A 16,168-nucleotide genomic window follows, 5' to 3' on the forward strand; every position below is an offset into this window, starting at 1 on the left:
GCTGTGGCTGAGCAGTCAGACTTCCCTCAAGAAGAGTTAGGCAGTATGCAAAGTATACACAATAGGCACCGAGATACAATAATACCAGCAAACACTGACCAGAGCTTTGGTATCAAAGTATATAATTATTTATTTAAAAACACACGGTTTGAAACACTCCAGCACTCTTGTTGTTAAATATTCTAAACACAGTTACTATTGTAATATATACACCCCTTTTCCCTTACAAGATAACTCGCAGTAAAACACCACTTATTTTCATACAGAGGTGAGCGCTTAACTAGATGGCACTCCAATAAGTTTGTGAGAAAGCGAGGGAGAAAGACAGACTATGGAAAGGTACACCACTCTAAGATTCAGGAACACTGTTAGCAAGGCAGAAGAGCAAAAGGTCACTGGTGAGCCAAAGGCCAAAGGCTGGGCCCACTCTTAGAGAGAGCAGAGCACAAATGCGCCCAAGATCACACAGTTACACTAGGCTTTGAAAGTCTTGCAGAGGGTTCAAAAAGAGTTTAGAGAGGCTTAGGAAAGTTTAGCCAGGGTGTCCCAGGCTAACCCAGGTTCGAAAGCCGGGGACTAATCTACCCCGTACAGTCGGTAGCAAGGGAAGCCAGGCGGGACATGGTACCTTAAGTGGGAAGGATCCTCCAGCGGTGGCAGTTGTTCCTGGTAGTGGGTGCAAGTTGCGTTGTCGTCCAGGGGAAGAGAAGATCTCGACTTGGAGGAAAGATGAAGGTCGTTGCACTACCAGGGAAGAAACCAGTCGCAGAGTTTTCCGGTTAAAGGTGGTACCTTTTGTTTCGCGGTCGTGGTAAAACGTGGTATCCCGGTTGCCGGGGTGCTTGGCACAGTCAAGGCGGCCACGAGGTACGTCGGTAAGGCAAAAAGACGGTGAAACTGGTTATCCCCACCAGTCAAAGGAAGAAGACTCTCCGGCGGGAGATCTCCTCTGTCGTTGGGAAAAGTGGTGAGACGGTCCAGCAGGGTTCCACTGGTGGTGGTGTCGTGACAGGTCGGCTCAGCTTCTCCCTCGATGGATTCTTAGCTCCTGTGGCGACTTCTGAAGTTCCAGTTCCCAAAGCTCCGCTTTTATGCAGAAAACCCCCATTCACTCAGCCTAGCTGTCACTCAAACATGCTAAGTGGTGAGCCGGCCGGCTAATCAGGACGGAGTGCGACATGAGTTGCCTAGGCAACTCAGTCCAGGGTGCCTAAATCCCCCACCCCTCCTAAGTACCCCAGACAGAGTGGCACCACTTTGGAGGGCTTCTGTGGAGAAGCCTGCCAAAAAGTGGAACAAAGGGCTCGACTTGGGTTTGTATTCACAGAAGAGAACACAAACGCCATTTTAGAATCAAGTTTTGGCAAAAAATACCAACCGGAGAATTAATATTAATTAAATAAACCGGCGGTATGTTCGAGGCTACCGTAAATAATTAAATAGAGATAGTAGCCTAAAACAATGGGAAATCCCATAGGAAAATATTCGCGGTTGAATATAAAAAGTAGAATCCACTGCCACCAGCCAAAACTCGATCAGGGGGGACGGAGACGTGCCCCCTCGACTAACAGACCCTGGGGCAATCAAATTGCCCCAGCCAGTACTTCCACAATATGATGGTTTGTACTGGTTCTGTTCAGAATTTAAGACTAGTAAAGTCAATGGTGACTTTACCTGCCCTGGGAGACAGTAGTCAGTCCGAGGGTATGGAGTCTGTACTGGGGGGTCACTATGACACCCCTGTGTCACTGCACTGAGGGTGCTGTGTAACACATCACAAAACACATGAAGCCTTATGGAGTAAAAGACCCCATAGCCCATTAAACACTAGATTCAAAGAAACACACTCAAATCATGCCCAAGAGTGAGGGTAAAAGAGTCTCACTCTTGGCAGGAGAAAAAAATAAACCCCAAAAATCCAGCAAAGCTGCTGGGGCACTCACTAGGTTAGGAAATTCAGACTAAACAGAGAATTCTCCCTAACAGCCTCCATACTTAACTTTTCACGACACAAGGGTGGTGCTGAGGACGCACCCCTCGTTTATGGCCAAGGTACCGTCGGACTTCCACCTCAACGAGCCCTTGGTGTTACCTGTTTTCTTCCCGTCGCCTTCGTCTCTGGCCGAGAGGACTTTGCACTCGCTGGATGTGGCTAGAGCGCTGGAGTTCTACTTGGACCGAACAAAGAGTTTTCCGGAAGACATCACAGCTGTTTGTGAACTTTGGATCTGTGAACCAAGGGAAGGCTCTCTCGAAGGTTTCCATTTCCAGATGGCTCTCCGGCTGCATCATGCATTGTCATCGGTTGGCAAACCGACCGTTGCCCGGTCGCCCGAGAGCCCACTCGACCAGAGCGATCGCTGCTACCACGGCGTTCTTGTCTGGTGTGCCCCTGCTGGATATCTGCAGGGCTGCTACGTGGAGGTCGACGCACACCTTCACGAGATTCTACTGCGTCGACCGGGATTCCAGGGAGGAGTCCAGAGTCGGCCAGGCATTGCTGCGCAACCTGTTCGCTTAAGGTGAGCCTGGTGAGGAGGTAAGAGATGCTTAATGTTGAGTTTTATGTAATGCTTAATGTTGAGCCTTGCCACCTCCCGTGGTTGTGCATGTGTACTGCTATGTATTCTTCTATTCATGAGCATTTGAATCCATGCCAGACCCCATGCTGGAGAAGGAACAAGTTACTTACCTGTAACTCTTGTTCTCCAGCATGGGTCTGGCATGGATTCACATGCGAACCCTCCCTCCTGCCCCTCTACGGCTCTTCACTTGGTCATACTGCCACTTTGCGTGCTACCAAATCTGAAGATGGCTGCCAGAGGCGGGGCTTAGGGAGAGGGCAGTCATTGGCTGGGGGGCAGTATGACCCAGAGATCAGTGATTAGTTACTACTGAGAAAGACCGATCAGAAACGAAACTGATACTGATTTTTTTCTTTACCGAGGATTCCCAGCCTGACAACGGGGAATATTCATGAGCATGTGAATCCATGCCAGACCCATGCTGGAGAACAACAGTTACAGGTAAGTTACTTGTTCCTTATTTATTTAGTTGGTATTTACAATGCACCTATACATGATGTGCAAAATAAATATGTTCCTATTCAGGCCCGCAATGTTCCAAGACACGATCTGCACCACTGACTCCCATGGGCCATCCAATCCCTCTCCCTGGGCTGCCAAGTTCGGCCTATGGTGCAGACTGTCACATTGCAGTCCCTCCATAGCCATGGTCTACATCTTGCGGCATTCCTGCCGTGGTTCCCCGGTTTAACGTTGACCTAAGTGTAAAGCTTCTCATGGTTGTATTATCTGCTGCGATGGGGCCATTATGGGTCGGAGTAGAATTACAATTTGATTGAGTAGATCCCGGAGCTGCACAGCTAAGGGGCCTGAATCTGCCTGAGATTGTACTGCCCAATGTTGCTGTTACCGATGGAGCAGAGCATAGCACTTCCCAGCGATATAATACCTTCTGAAGATGGACCCTGCTCACCAATCATCCCCAATCCATCAGGTTGTTTTGGGACGCTAAAAGTAATGGATATCTCTACCCAAGAAGGGTCTAGAGATCTCTGCTCTATTGTTAATAGGCCTTCCGTTGAGCGCTTCTCTCTGCGTTCTACCGGGATGTAATCTCTCTTCTGATTGAGGGGACAAGGATGTCAAGAGCAGTTGATTAGATCTCTCCTTATGACCGAAAGACATCTCCTTTTGGATCTAAGCCAATGGATGGTTTTATTTGTCACTGATTCTAGCGTTTGCGGGCCTTTCTGGGGCACTCTCGGGATAAACCAGGTAAACTAAGGGCCTGGTTCATGGAACGTTTTCCTTTTGGATTGCGCCATTATAAAACACTTCCATGAATCAGGCCCTACGTTTGTAGGCTTGGAAGATGAAGCTGCGGATGTCCCCAGTAGGAGAAGGTGCTAGGTGTTGGTCAGATTCAGGTGCACCACCCCCCACGGGAGCAGGGGTACTGCCTGAGGACAATCGTCTTAACATGGCATCCAGGTCCCCTAGCAGTGACGTAATGACCATGTGCCACGAGAACAGTAGCAGGGCTCGTGAATATAGGTTGAATCTGAAAAGCGACAATATGGCACATAGTGGAGTATTTTTTTATTATTTTTTGCTCTTTATTTTTTTACGAAACAGGTAGTGATTGCATTAGGACATATTGCTTTTGCCAGCATTGTGGCACATAACATTGCCATGGAGGGAGTGCAGCATATCCCATTTTGTGTAGCACATTGCCCCACGATTGAGCATGACGAACAGCATGACACTATATTTCTCGCCCCTATGTGTGCACAAGATTGCAAAAAACACCTGGTTCATGATACCACATTCCCGCATACATCATACTCGATAGAGAGATCACAGAACATTGGGTGTCGCACCTACCTGCAGTCCAGTGCATGACATCAACTTTTTCCGAGTGGCATTGCAGCTGGAAAAAAAGCTGCACAGAACGTACACACCCATACAACTCGCCATGTTTTATTTTTGCACAGCTTACCATGTTTTTATTTTTCCACACATGAGGGCATGTGCAACTTTTATTTTTTTTTATGTTTAGAACACATAGGATAAAATATGACACGGCGTAGTTAGGCCTTGTGTTTTTAAGGATGTTAGCTGCTATGTGCAATAACTCAAGCAGGGGCACTAAGCTGTTTGTGTAGTGTATTGGGCCATAGTTGTTAGCTGGAAGCACTTGATTGAATTTGGTCTCGCCCTGCAAACAGGCTAAAAGTCCAAGCGTAGGTGGGGAAGGGTGTGCGGTAGTTGCCAGCTCTTTAGTGCAAGGGAAGCGTTTCTCATGTGATGAATGCCTGGAGCCAGGCAACAAGTACTGCCACATCAGATTGGGATGAAATACGGAATGTTTGTGAAGGTTGTAGCAAGCATTCTCAGGCAGCCACAATAAGAAATCTACAGGATAATATGGGTAAATGAGCAGAAATGATGGTCCAGGAACCGTGACCAGCAGTGGACCAGTCATGTTTTATCTAGAGTGCTAGAAGGCAGTGTACCAGGGCTGGCAACATGTTACCAGATGGGGTGGCTATGTGCTGAGCAGACAGTGGGTACAGGGAATTAATACAGGAGGTGTCATGTAGCTTTGTTGCCTGTTGGTTCAGTTTGGTGGAACGCTGCAGCCTCAATTGTCTAGGGTACTATGGCCCAATCGAAAAGAAGAACTATTTTCCTGAGATGGGATTTGTCTATTTTTTTGGGCTGATCCAGGGGGGTGTAACTATGTGGGGTGCGGCTTCTATGACTAAATGGAAACTGCCAGCAGTTCTTTAACAATGTAAAGAGATGTTTAGGTGGCTGGTGACGACCAGCCACTCACCTTGCTAGAATAACATTTTTGTTAAACTTTAATTAACATATGCTAACGTTCCCATTGTGGCTATGGGCACGCAAGGGGCGGGTTGAAGTTGGCTTGTCTTGTTCATCTTTCCACCCGCGATGTACCAATACATTTTGGTGCTCTTCTTTTTCAGTTTTTGTTGATTGCTTTTTAACCCTGATTTCTGGATCTGAGTTGGGCGGACCCTTAGGTCTACAGTGTAATACTGGCATTACTACAATGTCTAACCGGAGGGTTATTGGTCACAAATTCATCTAGAACTCTACCAACTGTATTACAATGTCATGGACAACCCTAGGGGTAGTCCCAGTGTTTTTACAGTTCCCAGGTTATTTGCCAGTAGTACTCCTGGTGTTTTGCGATACGCAGATTGTTTGCCTATGGTAACCTTGCCCTGTAGTGCCTCCCTCCAGGGCATTACAAATGATGCCTACTACAGCCTTGAGCTCACCAAGCTCCTTGTGAATGGCTGCATTGTCACTAGTAAGATGGTGTATTGCTAACCTCAGCTCCTTACAGGTTTTGCAAAAGTGATGTGCTATCTCCTCTACACCAGACTCCAACACAGCGCCCTCCCTGTTTTCAACCCCTAACATATCGGTTATTAACAGTGGGTAGAATCTCCCCTCTATGTTTTGAAGATGACTGGCTATTTCGTTGAGCATCACGTTAGCTTTGTCCAGTTTTTTTGTAGACTGTGTTGACCGCCTTTTTGATTGTTTTAGTACTATGGGGTTTGCGAGTTGGGGGTAGGCTTTTTTTAGTCATTTCGCCCCTCACCCCCTCTACAGACCACCAATAAATGGGCAAAATTAAAACTGGCAAAAGCACACCAACTAGCCTTAACAGTATATATTCACACAGCTTCCAAAAAAGCACAAGAATACACATAGACCTAAAACCTAGGAAATAAAAAATCGCATACATATTGTCATTTGGATAAAAAAACTAGGAGGGAGTGCTGTGCGGTGGGACAGCATGCAATACATAAAGTGCAATTGTTTGCTTAAAATCAGTTAACGGAAACTGGATCAACTCTAGATCAATTCCGGGCATGTCCAACAAAAATCCAGAGTCTGACTCCCTGCCCTGGAGCGATCCATAATAAGCAAAGTAAGGCTTTAACAGAAATTGAGCAGCAAAAGTCTAGAAATTACAGAGCCACTTTATCGGGGCACTTTAAACTGCCCTGTGCATGCTGACAAAACCAGTGTCCAGTAACCAGAGGCACCCCCTTTAACAGCCTGAGGCAAAAGGCAAAGCAATAAAAGTGAGGCACTATGCTTAAGGAGGGGCTGTGCTTAACAAAAGGACGAAGTGCACCAGTACCTCCAGGTGCAGCTTGCAACAGTGCCTTGACTCTGCTTTTCCCAGCCAGTTCACACGTAGGCTCAGCCTCCACTTCGCAGCCACAACCTCCAGCTGCCCCAACGGCAGTGCCGCTGCGAGCGTCCAGTGCAGCAGAATGATGGAGCAACCCCATGAAGCTAAAGGGCACGGGCCCTTGAGCTCGGGGAGCTGCCCGCATGGGCTCAGAGGAGGGAAGGGCGCATAGAAAGGTGGCCATAAGGAGCGGCTCCCCCACCCCCTCCAAACCCCCTTTTCTCTCGCTTGCTACATGCATCACAAAGGTGTGCCTGATGGGGAAGGGACCGAGACATCAAAAGGTGCTAAATGGCAGGGATCGCCAGCACCAGTAGCAACTAGGATCCCTTCCCCCACACCCCTTTTCAAGGGGGAGAGAACAATAAAACAAAAGGTGAGGGAAAAGGCTGGAAGCCACGCACATTGGTGCCTAGTGGCTTTCAGCACTGGCTGGTCTTTGGGTGGCCAGGAGCCATGTACATGACATAGCCCCAGGACATATTTTACCTATAAAGACAGGACTGCTGGAGCAGCCCTACAGAATTAACACTCTGGCCTGAGCCTACCTGTACTCTGCTTTTGCTAACTCAGCTTCTCGTGGTTTGTGCTGGATTTACTTTTGAAGTGGTTTACACCCCATCCGGGGTGGGAGCACTAGAGAGAGAGAACATTTTAGCATTTTAATTCCATAAAGTATCTTCGCTGCAAGTAGAGCAAGGGTCTTTTGGGGGAACCCGAGTGGCCGTGGACCCACTCGGATATGGCAGCATGGGTCTGGAAGGAATCTGCCAACAGCAACAGGAGGGCTCACCAGACAATGTACAGGTCCCAAACACACGTACCTGGGAGCCCATGCTGGGTAGCACACTGAGTAAAGAAGGGCAATTTCCAGTTCCTGGGCCAAGTGCCCAAAAGTACAGAACTATCATAACACTGCACACCTATTTGTTGGGAAATGCGCATAATACTCATTTTGTTTTTAGTATTATGTTTAATAAAAAGCCACAGCCTTTTTATTGCCAACACAAAACCAGTTTCTGCGTATTGTTTTATGTATATACTGTATGATTTGTATGACCCATAAGGATAGCGGTTCCATAGCTTATGGCTTTGCACTAGATAATGTAAGGAGACCGAGCCAAGTAACGCTACCTTCCACTCAGGTAGCAGACTACCTCAGGCTCCAATAAGCTCCCAAATGTAGCTGCCCCAGAGCTGTGTCTTGCTTTTTGCTCTGCTGACGCCATCTGATCACTGTGGCATCATGATTGTAAATTGAGGTCTCTTCGCACTTTTCGCTGATAAACATGACTGCACAGAATTCTCCAGAAGCAACAATCCGCAGCGGTCACTCATGAGTAAGGGTGCAACTTGGAGCCACTGTGGAGTGCATAATAAGCAGCATTCTCCAGCATGGGGTCTGGCATGGATTCACATGCTCATGAATATTCCCCGTGGTCAGGCTGGGAATCCTCGGTACAGAAAAAAATCAGTATCAGTTTCGTTTCTGATCTGTCTTTCCTAGTAGTAGCCAATCACTGATCTCTGGGTCATACTGCCCACAGCCAATGACTGCCCTCTCCCTAAACCCCGCCTCCGGCAGCCATCCTCATATTTTTACCGCGCATTCAAGTGTTGGGCATCCTCGTGCTGTAGCTCTCAAGCTCCACCGTCTTTACATCCGATCAACGGGGACCCGTTTCGGAAGTTTCTACGCCCCTCAAGGGTGAAGATTTCGTCGAACGACGCTTTTGGAGGATTCCAGAAGTTTCTGAGGCCTACCCCAGACATGGCCCAGGAGAAAGGGAGCTCTTCGCCCGGGAAGCTGTTCAGGGCCTGCTCTGGATGCCAGCTGCAGAACGTGTTCAAGGAAGTCGAGCATTCCTTATGTTTCTACTGTCTTCACAAGGACAAAACGCAAGTGGAGGAAGACTGTGCGTTTTGCGGGAACATGTCGTAGCGGACCATGAGGGACCGCCATCTTCGTCTCGACAACTGGCTGGAGGGAAAGAGCCCGTCAGGTGAGAAGAAAAAGAAGAAATCCGAGCGGTCTAAGTCCTGTGAGGGCGCCCCGACGACGGGGGCCCAACAGAAGGCTAAGCACCGCGAGTCCGCGGGCACCGCGAATGCCGAACGGTCGGGCTCCTCGGCTGCCAGGCAGCATCCTCCCCGGCGCCATCGACCACGAGCCAACGCTCTGGCTCTGGTAAGAGGAAATCCGAGAACCTGGCCAAGCTTCTGGGGAGGCCCCGGTCGATCCCGAAGATTTCGGCTGAGGGGGAGCAAGGCGGGGAGCCCTCCCCCAAGGTGAAGGCTACAAGCACGCAGTCGGTGACTAAGACCTTGATTCACCCAGCCAAGGCCTCTATCGAGGAGGTCGCGGCAACCCTGGCGCAACCTGCAGAGGTTACACCTGTGATAGCGGCCCTGGGGCCCAGAGTCGCCCTGCCACCTCGGAGGGAGGCATCTTTCAAGCCCATCGAAAGAACCCCCACGAAGCCCCCGGCGGAGAAAGGGGGGGGCAGTGGCCGTCGTGGATTCAGACACAACCTCCGAGGAGTAACTTGTCGAAGTCCCTGAGAGCCACGACGCAGGCATGGAGGAGGACCAGCCCGTCGAGAGGCATCCCGATGAGGGGGACGATGGAAGCGACGGCGGTGCTGACGGGACCCCAGACCAACCGTCGTGCCTGTCGCAGCCAGTGCCGCAGGACAACTCGGCGGCCATTTTGATGGCAATTCAATCCTTATGCTCTGAAACTTTGTGGTCAGTGGCTGAAGAGTTTAGTATTCTGACCTACTGGCTCCGGTGCCTCCTCTCCATAGCCCTTTTTTGGCAGGCAGACCTTCTATGACCGCAGCAGTGGCATGGTTCTATATCCTTTTCTTCATTTTCTGAACTTCTTAGCTTGGCTCCTGAGGAGGACTTTCCCAGGGCAACATGAGGGTGATTAGTGTCTAGAAAGTTATCCACCAGATCATAATACGCTAGTAAATTGACCTCATTATGCTAATGCAGGGTTTGAAATTGCCAGGAGCTGGGTGCTATTTAGCTCCTGCTACCAGCTTCGAAGCATAGTAAGTTTGATGCTAGCTACTACTATTTACTCCCATGACCATCTGGTGCCATACAAACATACCTACCGGACATGAGCTGTATTGGGGATTGTGGGATTGTGTTTAAAGGAGCATTGGAACACCTGTATAAGATATTTAAAGCACAACAGATCAAACATAATGTACAAAAGGTTATAGTGTGCAACTGTTGTGGAAGTTAATTTGCATCACACTATGTACTATCTCCTGCTACCTGGTACCCAGGAGCTGCCATTAGCTCCTCATCACATCCTTATTTCCATGACTGAGTATCAGTTAATTCCACTGAAAGCTGGTTTCACGGAATGTCTCGCCTTCATTACTGAACTGGATTTCTGGTATCAAATTGGATTCCTGCAAACGTACTGTTCCTTGCACTTTCTGCATTATGTTTTAGACTTCTGCTTCAGAACTTTTGGAGTTTGGTCATGCCCTTAATTCTTTTTATTTTTTTTTATTTTTTTAAGCCAATGACCCCTTCTGTACTTGGTACAAAATAGTATTTCTATTACTCTTCAAATTATGCTCTGGAAATGTTTAGGATTAACGAGGATACCCTGTGAGACTAAATGAGCTAATCATTTTAGTAACTAAATTCTTTGAACTTTTGCTGCGTAAGGCATAGGTCCTGTCTTCTAACATTTTGACTGCTGCATTTCTTTAAATCTTCCCTTTTGTGAGTGAAAAAGTTGAAACTCCCTCTACCGCAGTTTGACTGGGTAAAAGGCATAGCATGGAATTGGGAAGAGCTTCAAATATGAGCTTAAGCTCTAATTTGGAAGTAAGAGGGCACCCGCTCCTATTGAATCCTACAGCAGGATATCACATGTGTACAGTAGTTACATTGGTGATTTGTCCAAAGAAGCAGGTGGTACCTAAGCGCACGCCTTCATCAAGTCTCTATGATGCACATCCGGGGCAATTGCTACACCTGCAGGAGAGTCTGGACTGTGGCCCCATTCTAAACATTGCTTGAGTTTTGGCATGGTTCTCAATAGGACTATATTTTTTGAGGTAATGTAACCACCCCAGCGAACTGGTGTTTTCTTCATTACTGATGCATCCTTCCACCCTGGATGTTCTAAACCATCGAAACTGCAATTTTGTGTACTGCTGAGATGCAGGCTTCTACAGTGCTTTCATATATTTATAGCACGGAGGCAAGCCCTTCCCATTTGAACCCTTCAGCACCTCACCCCCACCAACCGCAATGTTGGTTGTAGGCAAAATCTGCTTCAAAAGGTTGAAGTTGTCTTTTTCAAAGTATTTTCAGAAAATCTGTCAGCTTGGATTGTCCTGAAGATTAATACGATGCCAATCTTGAAGACATAATGTCATTGGTAGGTTTATTTCTTTGCGTTTAACTCTGGGGTTAAAATCACTATAACTGAAATCATAGTCTGTATTTATGATGCCTTCCTGGCAACAGTCCACACTCTTTAAAATGTTTTACTGCAATCTTAATGGGCTTTTGTTTATTTGTATTGTGCTGTAGGTATGAAAGATGGGCAGCGAATTACCTTCCATGGTGAAGGGGATCAGGAGCCGGGTCTGGAATCTGGAGATGTTATCATAGTGTTGGATCAACAAGATCATGCTGTCTTTCGTCGGCAGGAAGACAACCTGATAATGAAATTGGATATTGAACTGGTTGAAGCACTGTGTGGATTCAAAAGAACAATTCAGACACTGGATAACCGTGTTCTTATAATCACATCACATCCAGGTATGTTGTGTGAGCTTTTTGGTATCTCTGTGACTGCTCTCAGTTAATCTACTTGATTTAAATAAGACCAAAATCTATGAGTAGATTGGTGAGAAAGAGAGAGTGTAGAAAGCAATGAAATCCACACACACCCCATAAAAGCAAATAAACTGAGAGGATAGCTTTCCGAATCCAACTACTACTTGCAGCCATTATTAATCAACTTTGGGTTATTTCCTTGGCATGCTCACATTTGAAAATCTACATTTGTACATGGAAGCTTCATTTGGGCATTTGTAATCCTAGAGTTGCGTAGCCATCAGGCACATAATGCAGTCCCGAATCAAGCTTCCGAGTTGCCGCCCTGATCTATACAAGCTTCGTGTACTTTCTGGTTTTCCTTAGCCCAATTAGGGTAGCTCTTCTCCAGAGAGGTGTGGGGCGACCGATGCATTATAACAGGCTATGTGTTTAAACAATATGGTTAATGGTTATTTTGTATTATTACGGGTAAGTAGGACTTGTACATAGTTGCTATTACGATCTTTTTAAATATCATAGTCTCTGATATATGAATGGTCAGTACTTTTGCCCAAGAGCTTTAGCTCACCTAGGCTGAGCCTGCAGTTGCAACCGGTTTACTTCAAGTAGGTCTCAGAACTTGTGCCCCCTACTGCAATTGTTTCTTATGGGGAAATAGTTTGCCACTAATTAGTTGTACAAGATACGGTTCCTAGTACTGTGGATGTCTCAATGTTAAGCAATGTCAGTGTTGGAGTATATGAACCATGTCTTCACAAAGTTCTCTTTCTGAAAACTTCCGCCTGTTTCTTGCTCATCAGAGGCCTCTGGTTACTGCTTTGGCTTCTTGGCATACTGGTTGCAGCTGAGTGGTGTTTAAGTCCCAAGATGCTGCAGTAAGGTGTTGGGCTAAGGAAAGAAGACTGAAGAAAGGGAAGAGTGTGATCTAAAGGAAGCAGTGGCTATGATGGATGTCCAGTGGCTGAAACAGGAAAGCCAAAGTACCATCCAACACGTAGATAATCCTATGTCTGGTCCCTTTTCCCTATACTATGTGGAAGTCTTCCCCCACCCTTCTTCCGCCCACAACCGCACCCATTGGGAATGGGAGCGGAGCCATTTCCATCGCAAGAGTACTATACCCTATACATTTCACAGGCATGTTTGGACAATGCTCTGCCCTGGCAGACCCACCCTCTGGTGCCTCCCATCAGTCCCTTTTTCTACATGAACCGGAAAAGTTGCATTACCCAACCACTCCTTCTTTATTTATCTTTTATTTATTTTTTTAACATTATTTCCCTGAACATGTTGCATTCTCCATTAACTTCACCTGGCCTTTGCCACACAGGCCCACCTTGGCTAGGTCTGTGTCTGCCAGGTTTTTGCCATCTGACATACATGCCCTCTCCATGGAGTGCCTCGAAGGTCCGATCACCAATCGGACACGTGTGATGTACTTAGTATCAGAGTGCTCAGTGCTAGAGGGAGGTTTTTTTTCTGGATCCCTTTCAGAAAATTTAAAGGGTTTTGCATCACTTTAGCAATATTTCGATATTAAAGATCAATGAACATCTAGACGGAAGACCTTCTCGACTGCCGAAACAGACGATCGTTTCGGTGGCGGCCTTCGGCCTATTGGCTTTGACCAAGCAGTAGGGAGAGTGGGGGGGACTGATTACTTTTTTTTTACAAAGAATGCATACCCCCAATTCTCAGACTTACTGCTTCAGTTCTGCCCTTTGAATTTTCACGCACCATTAAATTCTGTTCAAATTGCTACAAAATGCATCAGTGGAAGGAGTATAGCCACTGCCTTCCTTGTGATCACCGGGAGACTTGTTGCGCTTCCTGCAAACCTTTTACTCCTAAGACCTTAAAGGAGCATCGAACAAAGCAGTGGGTGGCACATGCTATGATGGCCAAGTCTGAAATGGCTGTCGGTCTCTGAGTCTGATCAATAAGGACCGGGCAGTGGAGGCTCAGGATTGGAGCCCGAAGACACCACAAGGAACCATCAGGCTCCTTTGTGTCAGTCCCCAGCCCTAAAAGGCAGTCGCAGCACGCTGCTATGCAGAAGAGCCTCTAGCGACAAAAAAACACACGCCCAAATGCATAGCCCAAGGCCGCTCTTTGACTGAACCGTCAAAAGAAGGCTGCATGCCGGTGGAAGGCGCTTAGCGACCTAATGACTTAATGCAAAAAAAGCCTGCTGCAGTTCCGCAACCGTGTTTATTGCAAGGCAATAAAGAATTATCAGCAGCTATAGGCGTGCATACAACACACTCGACGGATGGTTCAGTCATGTTTCGACGGAGAAACGGCACAAAATCAAATGGCTTTAAACCTCGCACTACTGCTGCCCATGAAGAGGTACAACACTATGAAGAGGCCCATTTCTACCAGAATGATCCAAAATGTCACAATCCTACACACCTGAGACTTTGCAGCACCTGATGGTGGACCTACATCTGCAATACAGAGCAGTGATGGGAAAAGTCACTGAATATCTGGGCTTGGGAAAGCCAGTGGCTATATTAGAAAACGATTATCTAAGTGACTTCCTCGATAGTGGATCCCCAAGAGAGCCAGTATTGCCATTCCACACCGCCTTAAGGAGTAGGGTTTCAGGAAACTGGCTAAAACTTGACACTACACCGGCAGTCAACAAGAACTTGAAAAAAATACATAGCTTCCTCTATTAACTCTGAGTTTTTGACTAGACCCCCCACTCCAGGGAGTTTGGTGGTATAGGCAGCAACGTCAACTTCAAATGCGCCGACCTATCCAACTATTGCCCCCGGATAGCGACGACAAAAGGGTTGACACCCTCTGTAAAAGGGTATTTAGTGCAGGCAGCATAGCCCCCAAATCCATAAACGCAACTTGTGCCCTAGCTAAGTACACTCACACCTTGTGAGATCTTATTGCTTTCTCGTTGCACCATATCCCTGAGGGCGAAGAGGGGAAAGGTTTTCTAAACCCGGTGCAGGAAGGCGAAGATGCCATGTGCCAGTCTCTCCAATGTGGCCTGAATTCAGAAGATTCTGTGAGCACAGCTATGATGGCGAGCACTTTCGCCAAGAGATTTGCATGGCTCAGGAAGTCCGGGTTTGCACCTGACATTCTGTCACGTTTGTTAGACACCCTATTCTATGGCTCCCAGCTTTTCGGCGCAAAGCTGAGAATGTCTAGAAAACTTGCAGGCATCTAAGGCTGCAGCAATGTCGCTGGGGCCGACAATTCATCAGCCTATTCAATCCCAGGGGTCTTCCCATGGATGGAGAGATCCGCCCTTCCATTTTTTACTCCTCTATTACCAGAGGAAAGGGACAATTTGCGCAGAGAGGTCAAAGAAGACCGACCTGTGGTTCCAAAGGACAAGGAGGAAAAGCTTCTCTTTCAGCCTCCACTTCTTTGCCTCGGCAAGAACTCCAAACCCCCTCTGAGTCAATTGTTCACAGAACTGTGGTGGGAGGCAGGCTAATTCAGCATCTGGAGCATCCTCCGATGATGGGCACTGCTGACAGTGGCCCATGGCTACTATCTCCCCTTTTTAACAAGGCCTCCAGATTGTCCTCGTAAATAAAAATCCTTGAGGGATCCGTATCCACTCCTCTTACAGGAGATCTTTACCCTGTTGGAGAAAGGTTCGATCAAGTCGGTACCTGCAGCGGTATCAGGGTTGGTACTCTCCTTGTTTTCTGATCCCCAAGAAGGACGAAGGACTGTGATCCAGCTTGGATTTGAGATGCTTCAACAAGTTCCTCAGGAAGGACAAGTTCAAGATGTAACTCTTTTGCTGATCCTTCAGGCCCTTCGACTCCAGGATTGGTTGGTGTCCTTGGACCTTCAGGATGCTTACTTTCATGTGCCAATTAATCACAAACACCTGAGGTTCACGATTGACTGTTCTCATTATTAGTTTGAAGTTCTGCCATTCGGGCTCACTACTGCCCCAAGGGCTTTCAACAAGCTTATGGCGGTGGTGGCAGCAAGTCTAAGGAGTAAAGGGATTCACATCTACCCTTACCTGGACAGCTGGCTGATCAGGGCTTGTTCTCCCGAGCTAGCTCAGGATCATACCAGTCATACTTGCCACTTACTCCACGGGCTGGGCTTCTCTCTGAATTTCTAGAAGTCCCACTTGACACCATCACAGAGGCTTCAGTTTATTGGAGCGGTCCTGAACTTGTCCTCGGGGGTGGGGGGGGAGCCTTGCATCCAGAGTTGAGAGCTCAACATCTTTCACAGATGTTACAAAAGTTTCACAGTGCCCACTATCTTCTGTCCTTCGACTTCTTAAGGTTGCTCGCCTGATGGCATCCTGCATTTTCCTGATGCCAGAAGCCAATCTTGGGCATGAGGTCCTTTCAGTGGACTCTCTTCTTCATAATATTTATTCAGATTTCTCCATTAACATAGAATACATTAAATCCCAATAAATTACATAATACAACTAAACCATAAAATATAACTCAATCCAATTAAAACTGCGTCCTTTAAAGTATTTAAAATCACCAGCAGACCTTCCCTTAAATTAAACTACCCCACCCACCCCACCGAACCCCCCCCCCCCTAACATTTATTATACAAA

At 47.3% G+C, this 16,168-nt stretch overlaps 1 protein-coding gene across 2 annotated transcripts in view; it reads left to right on the plus strand.

The window, feature by feature from the left end:
• The window catches only part of LOC138580874 (dnaJ homolog subfamily A member 4-like), a 325,024-nt gene that overhangs the window by 283,688 nt on the left and 25,168 nt on the right, over positions 1–16,168 (plus strand). For both annotated transcript variants that reach the window (XM_069651762.1, XM_069651763.1), the window contains one exon: positions 11,341–11,571. In XM_069651762.1, coding sequence (XP_069507863.1) covers positions 11,341–11,571 — 231 coding nt within the window. The remainder of the gene's footprint in view (positions 1–11,340; positions 11,572–16,168) is intronic.

The sequence above is a fragment of the Ambystoma mexicanum genome, chromosome 3p (assembly GCF_040938575.1).
Source record: "Ambystoma mexicanum isolate Mex_15411 chromosome 3p, UKY_AmexF1_1, whole genome shotgun sequence".
Lineage (NCBI taxonomy): Eukaryota > Metazoa > Chordata > Amphibia > Caudata > Ambystomatidae > Ambystoma > Ambystoma mexicanum.